Source organism: Xenopus laevis, chromosome 2L, assembly GCF_017654675.1.
Source record: "Xenopus laevis strain J_2021 chromosome 2L, Xenopus_laevis_v10.1, whole genome shotgun sequence".
In the NCBI taxonomy this organism is placed as follows: domain Eukaryota; kingdom Metazoa; phylum Chordata; class Amphibia; order Anura; family Pipidae; genus Xenopus; species Xenopus laevis.
Genome location: NC_054373.1, coordinates 116,910,794 through 116,935,364, shown reverse-complemented (window position 1 = coordinate 116,935,364; position 24,571 = coordinate 116,910,794). Strand labels below are relative to the sequence as shown.

At 35.8% G+C, this 24,571-nt stretch overlaps 1 protein-coding gene across 1 annotated transcript in view; it reads right to left on the bottom strand.

Moving 5' to 3' along the window:
* The window catches only part of LOC108708421 (AF4/FMR2 family member 3), a 158,006-nt gene that overhangs the window by 62,428 nt on the left and 71,007 nt on the right, over window positions 1-24,571 (bottom strand). Inside the window, exon 4 of the mRNA XM_018247096.2 lies at window positions 2,241-2,277. Coding sequence (XP_018102585.1) covers window positions 2,241-2,277 — 37 coding nt within the window. The remainder of the gene's footprint in view (window positions 1-2,240; window positions 2,278-24,571) is intronic.

Below are 24,571 nucleotides of genomic sequence, written 5' to 3'. Positions count from 1 at the left end.
GGTGCTGCAGAACAGATTATTTTTCAGTGCATGCAGAATTCACTGGTTTCTGAACTGCCATATAATGTCAGTCTGAGTAAATTACTAATAAGCCATGTATCATACATTTTATATTGTATGCATATTGTATATAATGCGTTGGCCCTTTAGATCAGGTAACATGTAAATGTGAATCAGCAGGAAGCAGATGGGGTATCTCTGGAGCCACAAATGTTAAAAGCTACAGAGTTATCATGGCCTTGAATTGGTACAGAACCCAGTATATAAGGTGCAGTATTCTAAGAATAATTCTTTGTTGAGCTTTGCCACCTGCTAGAGGTAAAACTGGGTCAGTAGAGAAACAAAACTCTTTTCTATTGCTAATCCCCATTCAAATTAATTAAAAACGCACTGCCTGTGGTTCTGTCAGGCAGGGTTTAATAGAAACATTAGATTGGGTGATCCTTAAGTGTTTTCCATTTACAGTATCTGAGAAGGAAGCAGTACGGCTGGAAGGGTTTTAAATACTGTGAATATACTTATAGGACTATGGTGGTCAAAATCATTTTTGTAGACACAGGTCAAAGGTCTGGACAGACAGCAGGAAACATGCAGTAAATATGTTAAGATATTTTATTTGGATATGATATTGCTGTATGTGAAGGGATGTTAACTTTTACTATTTATATTCCAGATGCAAAAACATGACTGAAGCTAATTCCCATAATTTTATTTTGATACATGTCAAATAGATAATTGCAGTCCTTTATTTAAGTTGGAATGGTTAAATTGAATTTGAATTCAAATTTATTAGTTGTTTTTTTTGGTAAAAACTCATAATTTTGATTTTAAACCCACCCACACAAATTCCATCCCCCTACCCTGGAAACAACTCAAACTCGATAGTTCACCACCTAAAACCTGCCGAGTTCATGTAGAAGTCAATGGCAGAGGTCTGTTGACCCTTTTGAAGATGTTTATAGCCTTCCTCACATTCGAGATTTTTTTGGAGGAAAACTCGATTTGAACGGGTCGTTAACATTCGATCGAATTTCAGACGTTTGAGATTTTTCAGAAATAAATTCCCATTCGAGTTGTGAGTAGATTTGACTTTATTCGAGTAAAAAAAATTCACACAAGTCTAAAATTCGACTTTCGATAAATAACCCCCTTACTGATGGTATTAGGGCAATCCCAGATTAACCTACAATACAGATTAGTGTATCACTCTATAAAAGATACAATTTTGAGTAATTGGGTTAGGAATGGTTATATACTACTGTCTCACATTAGGAGCAATCCAGTGTTTGTTTTCCTGCAGGGACATCCTTCCCTTCTGAGCATTTTGACCCCGCCTCCTGACAAACAGGGCCATACTAAGCTCATGTGCTACCACCGTTAAAGAAGAAGGAGAGCTACAGAGGAAGTTTATTGCCAATAGATTAGCCACAATTGTGCAAGTTAAAACCCTATATTTATTCTTTAGAATGCTTTACCATGCCTGAGTAAACAGTTCTAGAAACGCTCTCTGTTTAAGATAGCAGCTGCCATATTAGCTTGGTGTGATATCACTTCCTGCCTGAGTTTCTTTCTGTTCACTTATAGCTCTTGGTTCAGATTACAGCAGGTAGAAAGGGAGAAAGGGAAAGGGAGGGGGAGAGGGAGAGGGAGAGAGGAGCAGACTGAGCATGCTGAAGCCCTAGCCCTGGAGGTTTAAGATGAAAACAGGAAGTCTGATACAGAAGCCCATGTGTACACAATAGAAGGAAAGAAATGCAGTGATTCTTTCAACAGAGGACTCAGAGCAGCATTACTTTGAGGGTTTACTTGTATATTTATATAGACCTTTCTGATAAAGCTTACTTAATTTTCACCTTTCCTTCTCCTTAAAGGATTATTTGTTATCTGTTGTCTTGTATACATCACTAGAACCCAGATAAAACTCTCATAATACAAAGTACAATGCAAATACATATAAAATGCAGAAAAGAAGCAACATTTTTTTTGCATGGAGCTGCATGTAGAAATTACTTAAGCGTAATGAAAGCTTTCAGTTTTTTTTTAAGCAAAAGCAGTATGGCAGTTGTATACATTATGCAGTTATAATAATCATATATCTATTTGCATACAGTATATTAGAACTATGAATGACAGTCCATTTGTTTTGCATTGTATCTATGGAGTAGTATGTTCACATCTGTTTTCTCTCTCTTTATAAACGTCTTTTTAAACAGGTATAATGAACATATAAATGCTCTTACTTTCACTGGAAAATCCTATGTTGATCAGATGACTCTCCTGCAAATAAAAATATACATGCACTTTAGATTCTGAGGCAGGAAAATTGGCATACTCTAAAAAATAGTAAATTAGAATCTAAAGTACCAACACATCAAATATTGCTGTCCTGATTGTGTGTATTATTTAGTGTGTACTGGTTACAATGTCCAAATACCTTTTTACATTTCATATGTTATATTTTTCTTTGCCGTAGGTGTTTGTAATAGATAACATGGGTGATGTTCTAGTAACCCATAACTGTCAATCACCAGCCATTTGTACCAGAAAATACAAAATTGACTGACAATAGGGCAATAGCTAATGTTGTGTGTGAATGCATTATATTCAACATTTTTGGTAGGGACTTTCCATAGACACTGTGGCCCTATAACTGATTTTTATGAAAGTACAGTATAGCCTTGTGAACATTGGCATTCTGGGAGAGTAGCCCACTACAGAATAGAGAGGGCTGTCAGATACAAGTTGCACGTGAATAAGAACATTATCTTTTACACCAGTGCTCAAAAGTTTGCAAATTCCTAATATCCCTGACTGGCATAATTACCATAAGATGAGAAATATGCCCAACAAGCCAGTTACACCTACAGTATAAATAAAAATTGTATGGATTGAAACTTCCCCTGAAAATGTTTAAACCAGAAAGCTAGAATGCCAGGGATCTGCAAAAGCCAGAATAGCTGCAAATGGACAATTATTTCATGAATGTACTGTGTGATAAAGAGAACAGTTACATCAAGTTACATTTGTAGTGTGTTGACTATAAATGAAACATTAATGTTTCCAAACTGGTTCCAAACTTCAGGACACTGATGTAAATTCTGATATTATGAAAATTCTGAATTTTATGATGCAGCTTGAACCAAGAGTACCTTAACTATTGTTAACTATTGCCTTGGCAGTTTGAACCAAGAGTACCTTAACTATTGCATTACTCTTATGAAAACATGCCATATCATCTTGTGCCATAGCCCTAAAAGGCAACAAGGTCAAAAGAGACTGCCGCCAAAAGTCCATAGAACATTTAAAATGCAGAATTACATCAAAATTCTTAACACACACCAACATCCACATAACACTCAGATGAACACTGAGGCAATGATTATGTGTTGTCACCCAAATGAGGAGGATTCACAGTTTGTGAATTTCCATTTTGTATTGGGGGGGGTCACTCTTCAGGTGGAACAGGCGATGACAGAGAACTTGCCATTTACACATGTTGAGAAGTTCTCTGATAGTTTACAGAATTACTTTTTAAAAAATATTACTATGGTATGCATATAAATACTGTAGCCTCTAATGATCCAAAGTTGTTTATAGTGTTTTTTTTGTTATATAGGGACTAGAAGGTGTCAAGGATTGAAAGTTTGGGCAAGAATCGACACTTGTTGCCTTGAAGCTTACGCAAACCCTTAACACACCCTCTGCTGAGTAGTCTGGTGCTCAGTGTAAGAGGATTCATTTATTTTTTTCCTATGTGCTAACTATACCTCCCCTTCTTCTACAGATAAGAAAACTACCGTACCTTGATTACACTCCAGGGACAGGTAATTTCTGCTTTCTTTATTAGGGTTAGTTTGCTACTTTGTAACTTTTCAATCTGACACTTTTTTGGTAATATACATAACAGGTTTCGGCCTGGCTATTTTGTATCAATATTATTTTTTCCTTCCCGTATTAAGCATTACTTAACCTGATTCTACATAGACTTTTGCTAGTGATTCAATACCAGGTCATTGCCATTTAAATTCTTTCACATTGGACTTTTTTTGCATTGGACTTTGCACCTTGTATTGGGGGGTGGGTTGTTTCATTAACCAATTATGAATGCTAATTGTCATGATTGGTCACCCTTTATATAACGTCTCCACAATGGTTTTCGTATGCGTGATAAAGGGGCTAGGCCTCAAAACATTGGCCATTAATAAAACTGCAAGGGTTAGCCCTGCAACTATATGCCTTGTATGCCAGTGTTTCCTTCCTACTCACAAATAAACTTACCATTGTGTGTGTAAGCTTCACTGGTGTGAATTATGAAATACAGAGTAATGTGCCAAGTACAATAAAATAATTTTGAAAAGAGATTCTTGTTCCAAGTCCTTTCTTGTCTAAGAGGATATAACTGACTAGGAGAATCAATAAATAAATACAATACAATACAATAAATTGTGTACTTGTACTCAATCATCTTGTCATTTTATGTTTATTTTTTTAAGGCACTGAAATTATTTAAAACAACTCACACATGCTTAATTTCTTCAATCATGCAGACCATGGACATTATTTCTCATTTCTTCCTAGCTGCTTTGTAGCAATCCCCTTGAGTAATTCATAATGAAGGTCACTGTAACCTCCTTCTTTTATATGTATTACACATCCCCCAGAGCAGTGGCATGTTATGTATGACCTTGTTGGTTCCATCCCGACTGCAGCATGGTAAATTAGCTTTGTAAAACAGTAAGGTGTGCAACACAAGGGCTAATTTACAGATGCACATAAACTCATCTGTAAAGTTAAAGCTGAGAGAGACCTGTGTGTTTCGATACAGTTCCACAAGTGAGTAGAGGGAAATACTTCACTTTGACAAGAGTCACATATTAGAAAAAGCTGCTGGAACTGGTGCCTCTCCTAATTAGCCTTCGATTTATCCAAGGCATTATTTATTGGAACTCTGCATACAGCAGTAGTAACACAGCCAAATACCTGTGTCAGGTCTGGAGGGTATCATTAAACTAAACTACTGTTCACTGAAAGTCTTAATGAGCATTTGAATGCTTTTAAATGAAGGGAGCAATTCTTTTGTCATTTACAGCCTCATTTAAAAAAGCATCAGCTTCAGATATATTGTAATTTGCTACTGCACCTCAAGCTCCTATTTCCTCTGACCTAGGACCTGTTCTAGCTTTAACAGCACACTGTATTTTATGAGAGAATGTCCCTTTAGCAAACACTTTACAGTCACTAAACAAAGTGTGATGAGCCAGGCACAAACTAATGATGGCAGCTAATGTTCTTTGTTGCCAGCACTGACTCACTTCATAAGTAACTGTTTATTTCCTTTTCAACTATTGACACAAAGCTCAGTCAATAAACACACAAGTAGCAATGGGAAAATCAATACCTCAGCTAATTTAATACAATCCAAAAGCAATATGTACCTCTTAAGGATAGAGCAAACACTTTTGTAATATATTAGCTCTCATGTGTTGCTTAGCAACAGTAGATGGGGATTAATAGCACTGGTCTTGCCTTTACATATACAGTATATATATATATATATATATATATATATATATATATATATATATATATATATATATATATATATATATATATATATATATACTGGCAGTGGCTGCCCAGTTAGAACATTGCCATTGTGGAAATAGAATCCCATGAGATAAACAAAGGATATAACCTACTCCATAGCTCTCTAAAATTAAGGTTATATACAGGGCTTAGTACTTCAGGGCAATGAATTTATTTAAAAACCACTTGAGGTTTTAGACTTATTCTGGGGTGCTTTGGAACTGCATGATCTTAAAATTACTTTCTAGGCAGGAATTTATTGATTCCACCTATAAATGAATCATCTTGATTAAGTGGTGCAGCTGGATGAAACAAATGGATCAAGTGAGCTTGACAATTCTACGCTTTCTTGGTCCACAAAGTAATTTTTAGATTAGAGACATTTTACAGTGTATCTTCTTGTGTAGCAATAGAATCAGATTGCAAAAGCCACAGTATAATTTTGTTATGGTGAATCTGAGCGAAAGCGTGAATACGCTCAATTTATTAGCTTCTGTATAACAATGGAAAACTCATTATTCACAGGATGTACTGTATATTGCACTTTTTATGTGAACTAAAGGTATTCTTCAGATTTTTGCAGTATAAAAGGCCACTGTCATTATTACCGGTGTCTTCAAGTGTCTCATTTTAATAATCTCATTGCACCTTTTTACAATGTACAAATTTTACTACAGGTCTAAACACCTACAGCAACCAATGAGCAGGTAGCATTACTGATCACCTCTTTAAAAACACACAGCCTATTTATATTTCTAAACCTGGGCAAACTTTTTGCCTTTTATTACATATGAGGATTACTTTTGCAGTCATTCGTTAACCAAGAGATTGTTTGCATTTAGTCAAAAATGGTAAATATATATATATGCTTTCTAAACACTACGCCATTTTTGGCCATCTACTTATTTATATATGGCACAGTTGTGTAAACAATATGGACCCAGCAGCACTGATTAATTCTTGCTTCCCCATGTCCTTAAAAAGTATGTTTTACCAAGATTGAAACCAGGAATATCAATCTGACGTTTAGGGTCTGATTTACTAGAACTCAATCAAATTTTTTTATGAAAACAAATCCAACCAAACCCCCTTCCTTGATTTTAACTCATTTTTCGAATAATCAGCTGGAAAAAGTCGGGTTCGAAAAAGCCTTGACAAAATCAAGCGAAAAAACAAATTGCTTGATTTTTTCAGATGTGACACCCAAATCACTCTAAATTTTTGGAGTATTCAGCCTAAAACCCTGCATTTTTTAGATTATAGGGCTAAACCCAGCGCAGATCACCATATATTCAAATTGTAAATGGGACATCTGCTATTGACTTCTACATGACCTTGACAGGTTTGAGATGGAGTATTTTCGGATTCAGATTTTTAACAGCTATTAAATCTCTAACAATTCGAGTTTTTATTTTTCCTCTAAAAACCTTGACCAGAAAAAAATAAAATAAAGGTTTAATAAATTAACCCCTTATACTAAAAATATGAAAACCAGCAAGTGGTTGAAATCTAGCCATTTTGAAACTGTATGATTCTTGATGGAATCATGTGGTCCTAGATTATTTTTCACACGTATATATTGAAATTCATCCCACCAATGATGTAGCAAAAAAAGTGAATATTTTTATTTTCCTTCTTAGAATTCCAGTACTTAGTAAATACTAATTTGTGCAAAAATTGCCTAAACCTGTTCCTGCAAGGGAAGGATGTGGATAAGACCTATGTGTACACTTACATCAATTGTGTTCCTATAGAAGTGTGCTGCTGGTCTTGTATCTCATGCATTAAAATAGGTGTAACTGGCAAATTGGTGCTAGTATTTATGAGAGCAAGTAGGAACAAGTTCAATGACTTAGTGCCTAGATAAATACAAAGAACACAGACATATGGATAGATTTCCTCGGATAAGAATGTTCAGTGTTTGAATACTGTAACATGCATTGTCAGGAGTACATTTGTGCCTCTTGTATGTGGCCAAAGCTTTGTGCCAAACTGCACAATATATACCACAAAGTAAAAAATATATCCTAAATTAAATATAATTCCTTTCAGTTTGCTGTTAATACAGTGAAAATTCAATCTGTGGGTTGTACTTGGCCTCATAATGATAGTTTTCAACATTTGGAATATTTGGTTAATGTGACAATCATTTAGAACATAATCATAAGTTAGTTACCACTAGTGTATGGAGAAAACATGACAGTATTTAGCTATACCCAGCGGCTCTGATTACATAGTCTTGTTCATCAGAAGGAAGCTCCTGAACAAAATATAAACCAACCTGACATCAAGCTTTGTGCCTTTCTCATCAGAGGATTTTCTATAACAATTCTACTTAATAGGCTGAACTGAAAAAGGTCCAAGATAAAATGCTTTTCTAACATGAACAAATACATTTTTAAATGTTCTAAAACCATGGCAGAGGTTAAGCTGTTTGCTGGTTGCGTTTAAACAACTTCTCTGTTCTCTAATGCTCAGACAAGCACAATGCAGTGTATTTAGTAGACTTAGTACTAAACTACACAAGAGAATTCGATCAGGTACTGTGGGTCAGAATTTATCTATATTATATTATAGTAACAACACAACATTTTGTGGGATACAACATCTGATCCCATCTGATGCAATGTAAGTCAGATCAGATAAAGTCAGATGGTGTGTTTTGTTTATGCTTCTACAACTGACAGTCATGTACTTCAAAAAGAGAGGGAGAAAAGTCTTAAATGCAGCAGTGTTCCCTTCCAAAAGGCATGTTGTGTTGGTTGGCAAATTTTCCATGTAATTTACACACCAGGTTTTTATATCAGGGCCACTGTTCACATGGAAGAACAAATAGAAGAGGATAAACAAACACTGATTGTAACTGCATTTACATATACAAATACAGGAAATGTTTTTTGTTTAGTTTTTACAGGGATGTTATTTTTTTTATGAAGCAGGAAAATCCTGTTGGTCAGACCACATAGGCTTGTGATGCAGTCTTCATCTTATGGGTCTCCATACACCCAAATGTATATTTCTATGTATATTCCCCCAGACCAGCGATGGGATCACCTACAGTACCTTCAATGCCAAACCAGATCGTGTTGTGCTTATTTGGTTACCTTGCCAAATGAGAGAATACGGTTTCTTAACATCACAGATGTCATGGTTGAAATGGTGTGCACATTTCTGGCATTTATGCCAACAAACAGGTGCCTTGGGCCACGGCACCACCCTCCCTCTTTAGGGATGCACATCACTAGTGTAGAGAGTCATATTGTCCTCTCCTACAATCAAAAAGCTGAACTTCCTCCTCAAAACAGAAACATTTGCATTCTAAACTTTTTAGAAACTCATCAATCAAGGCAAGGCTATCACCTTGCAACATGGCAGAAGGGAAACTTCCCACAGAGACTGATGTGGAGTGAGAGAAAGCTATGTATTATGAGAATAAAACATATTTAGGTTGTAAGAAGTGCCCCAATAGTGTTCCTCTCCCTGCTGTCACCTCCAATATGGGGATGCCCATGTTCTGCATGTGTGTCATGGTGTAGTGAAATCATTGCTCTGGCGAGTGACATCATAGCACCACAGTTTGGTGCCAAATTAAAAATAAAAGATGCTGATGATCCTGGGTTCAATGCCTGAATATAGGCTCTACTCCTGAGTGTTCCTAGGTGCATTATAATTCTTTATTGATTGATTACTGGATCCTGACTTTCTTGCTCTGACTTCTGAATTTCTTAAACCTTGGGTAACCGCAAATTGGACTTTCTGTATACAGCTTCCTCCTTGGTCTCGACTTTAGAAGAGCCGCTAGGCCTCGACATGGGTGCAGCATCAGAGTGCAACACTCTGGGACATATTTATTTTATAAGGTATCTGCCCCAGAGTGTCAGTGTCACCTATTATGAATAGGTGAAATAGGTTCCTGCGTGGGACCGAAATGTTGGATTAATAAACCTTTTCTTTTTTAACTACAGTCGATTTTGCTGTGTAAATCCTGTAGTGCCATCACTGTATATATAGTGAATAAAGTACCCCCTCTTGTAAATTATAAAGATATTATAAGTTACCAAGGAGTTTCATGACCATCATACAGGTCATGGATCTCCGAGGTTACTTCTGATATCCTCATATTTTGCAAAGGGGGTACTTTATTATAATACACAATTGTTAGCGAGTCATGTGACACTACTCACCGTTTATAACAGATGACATCAGTACCCTCAGTTCATAAAGATATAATTTACAAGATATTCATGGCTTTTGTGTAATATATATATATATATATATATATATATATATATATATATATATATATATATATATATATATATATATATATATATCTTGCAAATAAAAAGAACTTTATTTAGATCAACGTTTCGACCCTCACTGGGGGTCGAAGTGAGGGTTCAATGAAGTACAGCACTCAACAGGTCTTGTGCAAGCAAAAATAAGGTATTTTATATTTAATTTATTTAAAAGAAAAACATCTTACTTTTGTTTGCACAAAACCTATTGAGTGCTGACCTCATGACATATTCGGGATGGCCAGTGAAATCAGAGGGTAGGTCAGTGATGGATTGGGGTGGTGCTGCAACATCAGAGGGTAGGGCTATACTGTGGCAATTGTTGATCGTATGATCATCACATTATTTATTTCAGAGCCCTGTCTAGATTTCCTAATTTGGAAATCCAGACAGTAGTTTTCACCCAGACAGGCCGTTCAAATAACAGACAAGTGGCAGCACTACTGCTGGGGTAAATTGTTTCTCTTGAAAAGAAGAAAAGATTTAAACAGAACATTTATAACAAGTAAACATCTACCTCACTATCCCATCCCTGCTGTACGTATGTTGTACTTGCCATTTACTCTTGTTTACTTTCCTTCCTATATCTTCCCTGTTCTTTCTTCTTCTGCAGCTTATCTTCTCTATTTACTTCATCTACTATTACTTACCACTACATATTTTCACAATTCATGAACCAGTTTTCTTACAGTACCCTCCAACTCACATATTGTGTTTGTTTTTACTGTTTTTATGATTTTGCCAACATTTCCAATGTACTTATGCTGATGAAATTCAAGTTTTGTGTTCACTACAAACCTATGTATCATTTTTGTTTTTGTAAGATTTTCAAACAGTTTCTGGACTTCTTGAAGCACCTACCATCACAGTGTGCAAAAACACAATATTCAAGTCCCTAACATAGCATGCCACCGAATTAAATAGGAGAATGGTTCTTTAAGTATTTCTTTCGAATTTTCTCAGTCAAGCGTAACAGAAAGGATGGTAGAATAACAATGTTCATAATTTTCTGTTTTCTTGCTTTTCCCCTAAGGGTGACTCATTTCATTTATATTTTTTTCTTCCGTGACATTCTGCCATTATAATTTCATGTTTTCAAATTGGCCCGTTACTCTTAAAAATTGTATCGTTTTTCCTTTCAATGGTAAATTATTTGTTCAAGCTTTTTATCACTGCTACTATTAATCTAGTCTGCATGTTTGAAACCAGCTTCTGTTGCTTTCAGTTACCAAATGCAATTGTATTATCTTGCATTATGTTATCTGACAATAACACACTAGATATATTATGGGTCATTTACAACTGCAGTTTGCAAAGCTGCAACAACGCCATCTGCCTTCTGGGTTAGTGACTGCTGGTCATATGGAGTCACAAATGCCCTACATGCCTTAAACATCTTTATAGAAACAAATGTGTTTTAATACTTGGTGCTATACAGAGGTGTTAACTATAGAACCGATATAGAAGTAGTACAACTACAAGGAAGCGCATATAAAGACTATATTGTGTAGTAAGTAGTGACTAGCAAAATTTTTTTGTAGAGTTTCGCTACAAAAATGACTCCCATAGACTTCAGTGGGTGAAAAAAATTGTCACGCACCAAAAAAAAATTTGATGCGTAGCATTGCATGACAAAAAAATTGACGCCTATAGACTTTAATGCATTTTGGCGAATTTTCACCATTTTGCGGGTCAGCTTCACCCATCACTAGTAGTTAATTAATAACAATTTTGTATATACAAAAAGATGTGTGAAAAATTACCAATAAAAGCCACTTAAAGTGACTTGGGCACTTGTGTAATCTCTCCTTTACTGCACCCAGTGAGTCAGACTACTATCCAGATATAGACCAGTACCACTTTGATGGGTGATCAGTCTCTTGTTATTAGGCAAGCAGACAAGGAGGTGGGAGGAATAGTGGTACATGATAAATCTGAGTACATCAAGGAGGCCTGGAGGATATTAAATGATGTTAGACTGATGTTATTAAATGATGATAGACACATGAGACATTGAAGGTTGACCCCACAGGGAAGTTCATTAAAGAACTTAATGTGGTTTTATTTCAGGATAACGCAATGTGGTTATCTCAGAGAAAGATTACAATTATTTGAGTAATCATTATCCAAGAATATCTACTTTTTACCGTTTGCCAAATATACACAAAAGCACTTCAAACCCACCAGTAAGACCTATTATTTCAGGTATAGATTCCCTCACCAGTGCAGTGCCTGCTGTGTAAACAAAAATCCTATTTACAGGACACCATGGATCTATTAAATAAGGTTGAAGATATTGAATGGAGGGCATCTTACTGGTGGTTTACATGTGATGTATCATCACTTTATACATGCATTACGCACACTAAGCAATTATGCTCATTCTTTACAAGAATGTTAAACTTTGGGTATAGATTTTATTCTTAATCATAATTACTTTATGTTTAATGATCAGTTATTTTTACAAAAAAATGGGGCACGTCAATGGGTAGCAAATTAGCCCAACAACTGCTTTAGGCAGATAATCACATATTTAAGATTCATAGATGATCTGCTTTTCATCTAGGATGGTGACCGTAACTCCATAGATGCTTTTATTGAGTACATGAATGTAAATAATTTTAATCTGATGTAAACAGAGAGATCAATTATTTGGATGTCATCCTGTTTGTGGAACAAGGTAAAACACTGAGTAAACTTTACTGTAAACCCATTGACAGGAATGGGTTTTTACGTGCATCCACTGGCCACCTTATAAACTGCAGTAGAAACATATCCAAAGAGTATGTTTTAAGAGCAAGAAGGAAATGTACCTAGAATAATGATTTTATTAATGCAGTTAGGACCCTTGAGTCTAGATTTAGGGAGAAGGGGAATACCACAAGGTAGATAGATGAGGCTAGAGATCTAGTTATGAGCAAGAATAGGTTTGAATTGCTTTCAGTGAAATCCATCAGGTTGGTTACCCTACTTTTTACACTAGATATAATGAGGCACAGGTAGATGCACCAATATGAGGTATGTATCTCCTGCTGCCATAGCTGTAGGGGTCTACCAGAGGTCAATCTGTTCATGAATTGCTGGTCTATATATGTTGTTTATTTACGGATATGTCCATGTAATAAGTTCTATGTAGGCAGGACCATCAGGGCAGTTGGCACAAGGATAGCTCAACATGCCGGCAACATCAAAGCCAACAAGACCAACCATATTGTTCCCCATTTTAGTGAATTCTATGGGGTGACCCTACAGGTATGGTGTATATGGGTCTGGAACAGGCCCCCCCCCCCATTTGAAGGGGGGAGAGTACTATATGAGACTTAGGCAGCGTGAAACATTCTGTATTTTTACATTTAACAGCATTTCTACCCATGGGACATTAGTCCCAGTGGGCCCGGGCCCACCAGTCTGACCCTGTGAATAACTCTGTATTATATAGTTCTATATAATGTATGTAATTAATTGCTGCATCAGGAGATCTGAATATATTTGTTTCACATAATTTTTCCATCTTATTTTCTCAACTCCATTAATCTTCACCTTAAAAGGTTGCTAAACCCTTTTTTCAGTTCAGTTGTTTTCAGATTGTTCACCAGAAATAAAGACTTTTTTTCAGTTGCTGTCAGTTTTTTATTTGATCATTTTTCCAAAATTAAAGTTTAAATTTTAATGTTCATGTTTCTGATGTTTCAGTCTGGCAGCTCAGTAATCTGGGTGCAGATTTTGAACCTGTTTGCTACATTTAGTTGATTCATTTCTCAGCACATCTTTGGAATATTAGGAACAACTGTTTTAATTATTAAAGTGCACCTGCCAAAAAATATTATCCCCAACCAAAGGTGCGAGGATAGATAGAGCCCGTACCCCGTTTGAATGTAACAGTAAGCTACCCACACCAGGAGGGAGCTCCTGGTGCGATCGATCATGTTGTTAGCACTGGCAGGGAGCATTTTTTTTTTAAAAAAAACTACTATTATCCCCAACTAAAGGTGCAGGGCCAAAAACAAGAATTGTATCAAGTAATGTATCTATTTAGAACAGTTTACAGAGTTGGTGCCCCCCCCCACCCAGAGCTATTTCAGAAAGACATAAGGAGAAAAATTTAGGTTTAAATATTAGAAAAACGGTAATAAATAGAAAACAGAAAGTAATTGAAAAAAGTATTTATTTCAAGTCAACTATCTAGAAACAAATAATCTGAAAAAAGTGTTGGAAGGTAAACAACCGCTTTAACTAAGTAATGGGTGGCTGTAATGTTCTGTAGTAGGAAGTAAGTTTATTAATTTTTTCAAGGTTTATCTGTGTATGCAAAGTAAAATCACAAATACAATGATAAAAAAACCTATGTGACAAATATAAAGCAATCAATCACAACATTAGACAGCTATACCTGCATTTAATAGGAACTGAACAGTTTTGTTTTGCATTGTACCATTGGGGCAGAATTCCAGAGAGCAACACAACATTCTAGCACAAACAGCAGGTAATCACTGGCTGCTGTCTGACAAGTTCTTACAAGAGAGTTTTATTTTCAAGAGAATTTGCATAAATACTTCATTCTGTTTTATTCAAATTTATATCATTCATTTCTGTAAGTTAAGTAAAACAAGCCTGTAAATAAAGTATGAATATTTGTACGAAGACAATATTATTTTGTTACCATCCTCTTGTAATGGTTAATGGCTGTTTTGTATGTTTTCTTGTATGCTAAATGTATATACCCATTTATTTTACATTGCTGTGTAATATGTTGGAATTTTAAAAATACAGGTTAATGACAATAATAATATTAGAATTTTCATGTACAGGAACCAAGTGGCTCTAAGGCAACAGGGAGGCCAGATCCCAATTTTTGGGGAAGAATAGTTGTAAGTTTGACATATTTTAGGGAGCATGTAAAATGCTACACAGTTTTTCATTTATCATTATCCAGTCAAATTTAGTACTTTCCACATTAATCAGAGAAATGTCACTATACCCTTTATAAGCTCTTCATCTGCCACCCCACAGATATTTTATCTTTTCTGCCTCCACACAGTTTCCGACAACATTTCACAATGGGGACCTATTTATCATACTGTTTAAAACGATTAATGGCAAAAAAAACCCGGTATATAGAAACCATAAAAGAAAAAAATACCCCATATATTCCCTAATTGCAGTTTAAATGTAAACCTCAATTAATATTTTCCAGATAGAGCAATTAATTAATTCCAAATCAATTCACCAATTTCATTACATGTGTAATCACCACATTTGAATTAAATTAATTATTCTAATAAAAGGTATTATTGTTCTTTCATAAACTTAATGAAGAAAGTGCTTAGTGCGTTATAATTAATTATTCAATTATTGATTAAATCAATTCTAAAAGAAATTCATAGCTAATATAAATTAAATAAATGACATGGTGTAAAATAAATGACAAATCTATCAAGCTGGTATTTTTATACAGAGGTGCTGGGTTTCTGAAAATCAGTACACAAACGCTGCAGTGCCTGACAATGCATTGTATATTTGGTCACCGTTTTTTTAAACACAGCCAGGGGTGCTTCGCCAATGAGGCAAGTTGAGGCTGTTGCCTCAGGCAGCAGCACCCCACTAGGTACCAGGGGCAGCAAAAATGCTGCTCCTGGTACTTTAAGAGTGAATTTCCGGGGGAGGGGGGCAGCAGCAACTGATGCTGCCTTAGGCGGCAGAGGGGCCAGGATCGCCCCTGAACACAGCATGATAAATAGGCCCCAATGTCTCAGTAAATGGCATTGCATTTGGAGGACAGCCTATGATCCAACTGGTTAATAATAAATGTAAACAACCCCCCAGTCAATTGAGAATTAACACTACCCTTTAGCCTTACATAGGGCTACAGAGTCATCATAGAAAAGCCTGTAAATAAAGTTATAACAAACTAGGATTTTTTTATTTTTTTTTTTAGAATTTTTGAATATTTGTGTATTTTTGCAAATTTAAAATAAATAGGATCTAATGTATCATGCTTATGAGTATCTAATGTATCATGCTTAGCAGTATCTAATTTATCATGCTTATGAAATGGATAATACTATCATGACATTGCATGCAATGAGGGCGTCAAAACTAATATAAAATACAAATTTAAATGCCTGCAATTTTCCAAAGGTGTCTGTATGCATTCCTTTTAAGGTGCATCTTAGTAACGTAATGACTAGGGGTGCAACTGCACCAGGGTCCATACTCCCTTGGGGTCTTATAGCTGCTGGCAGGGCAGGGGGGGACTTTTTGGCACGTGCAGCCACGTGGTTTTGTATAGGGTCCTGCAGCTGGGCCCGTCAGTGGATCGGCATGCCTCTGCTTCTCATGCAACAAATCAGTAGAGGCAACACCATCTGTGTATAAATACTGTCAAGACTGCAATGTGTATCAAAATGTTATGAAAAATAATATTATAAGATACAATAAACAAAGTGTAGTGTTACCTTTGAAATCTACAAACTGTACAATACCACACCTTTAGGGAAGCTTATAACCACCTGTTTCAAACAGCAATAAGTTTTTATCATGGAGAAAGAAAGGCATTTCTATCTGAATAGAGGCTAATGGCATTCGAGCGTTTGCTATAAAGACCCTACTGTTGCTGGTAATCATTCATTGCGGATTACATTAGAGCCATGCTAATGATCTTTTTCTTCTTAGACAATAGTTTTTGATGTGATTACCTTCCAAAATAATGCCTTGAAATATGGTAATGTGAGGTCGTAATGGAAAGTAAACACGGTAATTGTATTTTCTTCCTTACTCCGATAAATAAGTAAATGAAACTTATAAATAAGTAATCACTTTTTTTTCTTTAAACCCAATATAACCTTTTCTTCACACACCATATAAGCAAATTTGTGCTGAATTACAGTTCAGGGTTACAGTCTCCAACAGCAATCTCTAGATGAACAGAACATTTAGCTGAAGGCAAAATGCTATTAATAAATATGACAACCCAAGAAAGTAGTGCAGCCGGTAATATTTAACATTTTAACCCATTGCAAATATCTTCAGATATTTTGAGGGTTTCTCCTTGTTTTTACCTCAACTATTCTATTTGTATGAAGAAAATATTATTTTGTTATCTCTTGTAATGGTTAATAGCTGTTTAGTATGTTTTTCTGTATGCTGAATGTATATACCCATTTATTTTACATTGCTGGGGAATATATTGGCATTTTAAAAATACTGGTTAATAACAATAATAATATTAGAATTTTCATGTAGGAACCAAGTGGCTCTAAAGCAATAGGGAGGCCAGATCCCAATTTTAGAAATATTTTATTAAATTATAATTGTGCAAGTTGGTGGTTTATCAATGTTTGAATATGTTGATTTTGACTGCCAGGAATATGTATGAAAACAGGATAATCCTGTGGTAATTAATGTGATTAATGCAATTGTCGTAAGCGAAAAGATTCAGAGATTGGAGGGTTATCGGAATCCTGATTTCGTTTTCCAGACTTTTCCATAGTTTTCCAGACTTTAGAGCAGGATAGGCGGTAGAAGGGGCATATAAATCTGAATCCTGTCTGTATCCACCATTGGAAGGACAAAGGATTTCTCGTTATAGGGGCTATCGGTAGTAGCAGAATAACCTTTAAGTAGAATGTAACCCAAATAGAAAGGGAATGTTTCAGCATGGGGTGCACAAGGGGGAACAGGCCAGAGCTCATCACCCATTTAGGATGGTTAACTGCATGTAATTAACAGACAGATTGGGCTGCAACATAATGTTGTGGCTAGGCAACCCCATAGCCGATTAGTGTACATTATTTTTTTGGTTATTCTAGGATGCCCAAGACCCCCAAATAAAGTTAGGGGACTTCACCATGTAAGAGTTTTTCTGGTATTTTATATATAGCATCTAAAACAGTATACATAGTTAAATTAAGAGTAAATCTTTTCAAACCAGGTCCATTTTTCAAGCTGTTTTACCATTTTCCAAATGGGAATATAGATTATTATGAACTTATTCCAGGCTATTGAAGATATGCTGCTTTGCAGTTCAAAATTGTTAGGTCATTTAACTGCCACACTGCCACTTTATTAAAAGTTTAACGACTATAGTTAATAACTTTAATAATGTTCAATATGGTTGACTGTCAATACCAGACAATATCTTTGTACTATTGATAGTGGTGATAGCAGGTAATTCAGGGATGGGGCATTTTTTAAAAACTGCCATAGTGTTCTACCAAGGCTGGTTTAGCCAGGGTCTCTATATTGCATTTTTTGATAGCCGTGCAGCTCTGATGCACCTCAAAGCCTGCACCAGCCTTGTCCCATATAATAGCAAGCTCTTCACCAATGCTGCAGAAGGGCACTGTCCTACCAGTGCCTCTAGCATTTTCTATAATTATGGGAGAGGCTGAAACACGTTTTAAGGGGCATGGTGCCCTTTAAAGCCTATTAAATCTATTTTCGAAAATGTATTGAAACAAATACCTTGGGAATATTTTCTGTGTATTTATATTCACATCCCTCCTTACTGGTCTGCAACAGTTTTCTGTTCGTAAAGCTTGGTCAGAGCCATAAAATTGAATATGCTATGGATTAGACACCTCAGGGACCAACGTTTTTAATTAGCAATAAAACAATAAAATAATTTGACCAAAAATCTATTACATTCCTGTTTACGTTATTTAAATCCAACCCTCTCTATTGTTCTTGACTGTAATTAGTTTGCCATAAAACAAGCCATAAAATGCACAATTTAAAAAGGAATTATGAGCAGTTTGCTTGGATAATTTGTGTGTATTTCTGTTACTAATGAAATTACAACAGATTTTAAAAGCAACCTGGTTAAAAAGATGAGCCTCTCAAGGGAACACATTTCAAATCTGAAGGTAAATTAACTTCAGAAATGTATTCAAAATTAAATCTATGGTCTTTATACAACCTGTTACCTTAATATATTATAAACCCTCCACAGTAACTGTGCAGAATTGACACTACACATGATATTGAAAAGAACTTTAATAAATGGATGCACTTATGTGATAGAAGGTATGCCGCAATAATGTTAAGAAGACAATTGCTGTGAATTCTGAATAAAAATGAAGTGATAAGAAATATAACATTACACCAATGATTATTTGATGGATGATTTATTAAGTGTAGATTTAGACTTTACTGAGTGATGGTAAAGCTTTACTTGCACTTAACAATTTATTTTTCAATCATGAAACTGTCAAAACCAAGACTGCTCAGTCCCTAGCTCTATAGTCTGGATCCAGCATCTCTGCTAAAGCTGTGTCTTTTATATTCTTCTGTTAGTGGGAAGTACAGTGTATTTGGCTTGCTGCTGTATAAGGAACATGGGAGTAGAAATGCACCATGTGCCATAAGGCTTGTAGATAGGTGTCCACCAAGGAGGCTGCACTCTAATCAAACCTCTTTTTTATGCATGCTAATGGTTTATGAATGTCTGCATCCATTGTCAGTCACTGAATGCTGCTACCTTATTATTATTCCAATCGTTTTTTTACAATGCATTTATCTACATTGATTTCATTTAATCTATAATTAGCTTGCATGTTACTGTGGCATTAGGTACATGACCTTGCACTTATTCACACAGTCATTTTCCTGCTCGCTCCATTATAGCATTCAAGTATTGCTTTAGTGTGCGAATTTAACAGCTTTGCATAGTCTGCTGTAATCTGTAAGAATAGAGAACATCTTTCTTTTCTACCTTTCGGGCTATTAAAATGGAAACTCATACCTGTATTTAAAATAAGCAAAATAAATATGGTTTGCATTGAAAATGTGATCAATATCTGTTTTGCCAATTATTCTACACAAAAACATATTTTCTTTATTTATAATGCATTGTTTTGTTTCAGTCCTAAAAGCAAAGAGCCGTTCCCTACACAGGGAGTTGAATAAAGGAGGGATCTGATTAAACAACTCCCTGCTCGTTATTGTTTAACAATACATTGTTTAATTAAACAATTTGTAGACGCATTCTTGCTCTTTAGACAGCACAGTAATGCAATAGTTTGCAGTGTACTTGTTATCACTCTGTTTGCATGGATTTTCCTCCAAGTACTCCGGTTCTAGGGTCACCACCCGGCCAGTATTTTACCAGCCTAGCCGGTAAAACACCTGCCCAGGCCGGGGCCAGTTTTATGAACTACATTGCTGGTATTTTTGAAATATTCTTAAATGTAGCCCCTGGTCCTCCTACCTATGCCTTTTGACTGACCCATATCTTTCCTTTCCCCGATCTCCTCCCAATCTACCTTCTAGCTCTCGTGCCATTACTCCACCACAATGATGACAACAGGCCCTTGCCATGCCCCCATTTATATCACGACCTTGTCTCTTCCATCACTGCCCCAGGCCAGCAGGTAAAAATATTGCAAAAGGTGGCAACCCTAGTTTCCTCCCATCAAAAACATATAGGCAAGTTAATTGGTTAATTGGCTAATTGCCTATTCTGTTTGTGAATATAATAGAGACCTTACATTGTAAGCACCACTGGGATAGGGACTGATGTGAATAATATATATATTCCACAGCACTTTACAGACTATAATATATATATATATATATATATATATATATATATATATATATATATATATATATATATATATATATAGTCTGTAAAGTGCTGTGGAATATGTCAACACTATAAAAAGAAATGAAAATAATATTTATATCACTCTGTATGCAGGTTTATTCAGGCAAAAACAGTGCCTTTGATGCCCAGCATTTTACTATAGCCCCCATGGAAAATGTTTTCTACCACTGAGCCAGTTGTCAGCTCAAAATACTCTGTGGAACAGCATTTGTCTAAGTTACACCCTCAAGCCACACTGCTTCCTATAAAGAACTACTTAAATGTTGACTAAACATATCCAAGTATCCAAAAACTACTGTTTTTAGACATCTATATGACTTATTTGATTTTGACTTAACTGTAAAGGTTCTCAAGTAAATCTGGTGGTACAAATAAACACTGAAAACCAAGTAAACACAGCCTCTCCTATTACTTGTATTATCAGGGAGCATTGGGTACACATACAGTAAGGAGCTGATTTAACAATCCTCAATTTCCTTTATGATTGCTTGAAACTTGATTTGGTTTTAGAAATCATAAAGGAAACCCCACATGAGTTAAGGAACTCACGGAGGGTTTCAGTGAAAAGAACCTTGCTACTGTAATTGAGGTATTTTTCCCCATGCCAAAGATTGGCACTTAAAAGTGTCCCCTAAGTATTTTTAGATAGATATGTAAAAATGATTGTTGACACTAAAGAAATTTGTTTGTGGCACCTTCCAGAACAATAGAAAAAATAATAAATATTCAGAGTATTCTACAAGCCAATGGCAGACAAAATGAATCCTTTACAACATAGCACAGTAAGTATTGCCAAACCTTATAAAGCAAATGTCCAGGGTCTAGAATACTAAATCAACTTAATGTTATTATTCTGCAGCAAAAATCATCTTTGGAGATTTGAGATATGTTCCACATGCCAGTCATTCGTAAAGATATTTGACTAAAAAAAAAAAGCAGCAACCACTTGGCTGTCTTTTGTCTTGCTTTAGTTGAGTTGTAACTTTAATTTCTGGTTGTAATCCAATAGGGCAGAGGCAGCAGTGGACCAAGAAAAAATAATAAGAGGAATTAAAGGCAACTCAACAAACCTGCAGGCTATCAGCCATTCCTACAACAAGCACCGTTGTGCTGAAGAATGTCTCTAAAACAGTAATTGGAAAGGCTACTTTTCTACTATTTTGCCTTTTATTGGAAATATACTACATTATTTATTTAAAACATAGGCTTCTTTACCTTCTTGATGCATGCCAAATTATGGTTGCTGCATAAGTGCAGGTAATAGAGGGAATTTTACACGCTATCAGCAGATGCTCTCATGGTGAGTCAATCATAACAAAACTCACATGCAATTAAATTTATTCTAGTACCTAAAACTTGCAATAAAAAATTATCCACAGGATATGAAGCTCTGTCCAATGTGCAAGATGTACATGCTGTCATTCAGTCTGCAGGAAGCTCAGTGTTTATTTACCTTTGAGCAGAATGTTGATACTTGGGGAAGTTTTTCAAAACTATGTTGTCATTGAACATGGTGGAGGAGCACAAGAGATTATTTTACATTACAATGAACCAAAAATGTTGATCCAAATGAACATCTTTGGAGTCTCCTACTGCTGATGTTGTTTAAGTTGTAGAGGTGCTTTTCCCATGTTTCTACCTGTACAAGGATTCATTTATCTCACAAACAACTGTTCTGTTATACTTCTGTCATGGCTCTAGATATCTTTATACTGAGCAGTAGACCACAGTGCTCAAATATGCTATCTGAAACCCAACAGCATAATTGTATGCAGGATTAATCAACAGAGTGATTTACATAACAAAGCCTAGCAAGTTGTATTTAAGAAAATGCCAACACTAATCAAAGATGCATAAAAATGTAATATTTTGAAAAAGGGTAACATCCCTTTAAGAGTAAGGATGGACTCATATATTTGGGACATCCCACCTCACAAATGACATTTGGAGGGTTTGGGTCAATGAAACCTGTGGTAGAGTCCTGCGTAGGTCTGTTCTGTAATCCAAACCAAACCCACTCACCCGCATTGATTCTGGTGTTTCTTCCTACCTGAACCCGTCTGAAGAAGTTCCTTTCTGAACTCACCCCGCTCCTGCTAAATGCATCTGTAGACATCAGTATTTTGGGGCAGAACAGACTTGTGACCAGCAGTGTCATTACAAATTGCCAAGAACACCGGAGAGCTTGGAGATTTTTAGTTTTTTTTTTTTTTTCAACTTGTTTTTAAAGATCTTTACATAATAGTTATTACAATCACGACTAGGTAGTATATGTGTGTGCCGTTCCAATAACATTATGTATCTACGTTGTTATATCTTAATTATAACAGTAATAACACTTTAAACTTACAGCTCAGATGTCAAACAACAATTTGTCCCTATATAGGGTTCTGTGGGTAGGAGGTTAGTAACCTGTTAATTAGGTTTTAAAGCTGCCTGCAACTTTCCAGATGGGTCCCCCTCAGGCCCACTCCCCAATTCATTACATGTGGTCTATTCTGCCCAAATCCTGACTGAATTGCAGGTATTCCGTGTAGTGGTGACCCATATTCAGCGAGCATCAGAGAGCAAGTAAAGAAGCATTTCAGTCACATAACTAAATATCTAATGACTGGGATTGCAGTTATGGATTGGAAAAGAGTATTTAAGCCCCACACCTATTGCTTCTTCCTTTCTTTCCTTATTACAAGCCATACTGCATGCATGGAGGAGATTAATTCCAGTAATCACATAACTATTCATTTCACTCCTGATCCCAGTCAGGTTTCATGACAGATGACAAGAGCTTTTATACTGACAGGAATTAGGTCAGGTTTGCTCTTTAAACTAAAAAGCAGGGTAAGAGCGATTGCAAATCTGAACAAAGGCAAATCAGGCAAGGTCACAGTATGTTAAACCATTATATTAGACCAGCAAAATTATGAACATTAGTTATACAACATTATTTAAAGACAATATATGCCCACATTTACTTTTCATAATGAAAGAAAATGCAACCAGTTTCCAATTAAAACATTAAATGATTTTCAATGTATTTGTAAATTAAATTACAACTTAAAAGCTTCTTTGTCACTTGCTATTGTTGTCACTTGCACTTGCTTAGTTTGCATGCCTGCAGAAACAATATATCAATAATCAACTTTCTTCTAGACAAAACTCCAGTTCCCACAATACCTTGCTTTCTTGTGTTATTCTCTTCCTTAAGGTCTGTTAATCAGAAAACACACAAGGCATTGGGGGATTTGAAATCTTGGCTGGAGGAGAGCTGACTATCAATATATTGTTGCAATAGTATGTGTTTGAGTATGTGTATGTAACGAACATACAGAAACTGCTTCCAATAGCAATTACATTTACAAATAATTTTAAAATCACTGAAATTGTTAAATTAATTTATATTTGTTGATAAATTCTCCCAATATTAAGCAGGTATCATTGGTGGGGTGTGACGTTTTAGCAGGCAGGAACCCAGACCAATGACTGCTGGCACAAGTGTCTTCCTTAAAACTGTCCCAGTCTTTACTGATCAGTTCAGAAATCAGACTGTGTAATCAGAAGCCAGCTTGGGCAAAGGTGTGGAAACTACTTCCAACTGGAAATATTAAAGCCCAGACTCAAGGATGGCAATTTTGGCTTTGGACCTACTGCTGCGCACATGCACGTGAATTGCCATTAAGACCAGAGCATGCCCATCATCCTGTGTGCCCAAAGGTAAGGGAACATGCTGGACCTGCAGTGTGTCTCACAACAAAGTAATTTATCTGTCCAGCTGGATTTTCCACTGGATTACCCATACTACTCAGTCAATAACAGCTATGAAACATGCATAAAAGTTTAATGTAATAAATGGTTTGTTACTTGTTTAGTAACCCGTAACAGGTGCATTTACTGGTAAGCTGTTTGATAGCAGACATCTCAGTTGTTACTGAGATGTCTGCAATAAAAATATAACTGCAATAAAAATATATAAAATATTAACATTACACTTGTAAAGTTCTTCATGTTTTCATTCATATCCCATGTAACCTTGGAAATCGGATTTATACAAAATTCAGATTCAGAAATACCCCTATGTGAATAT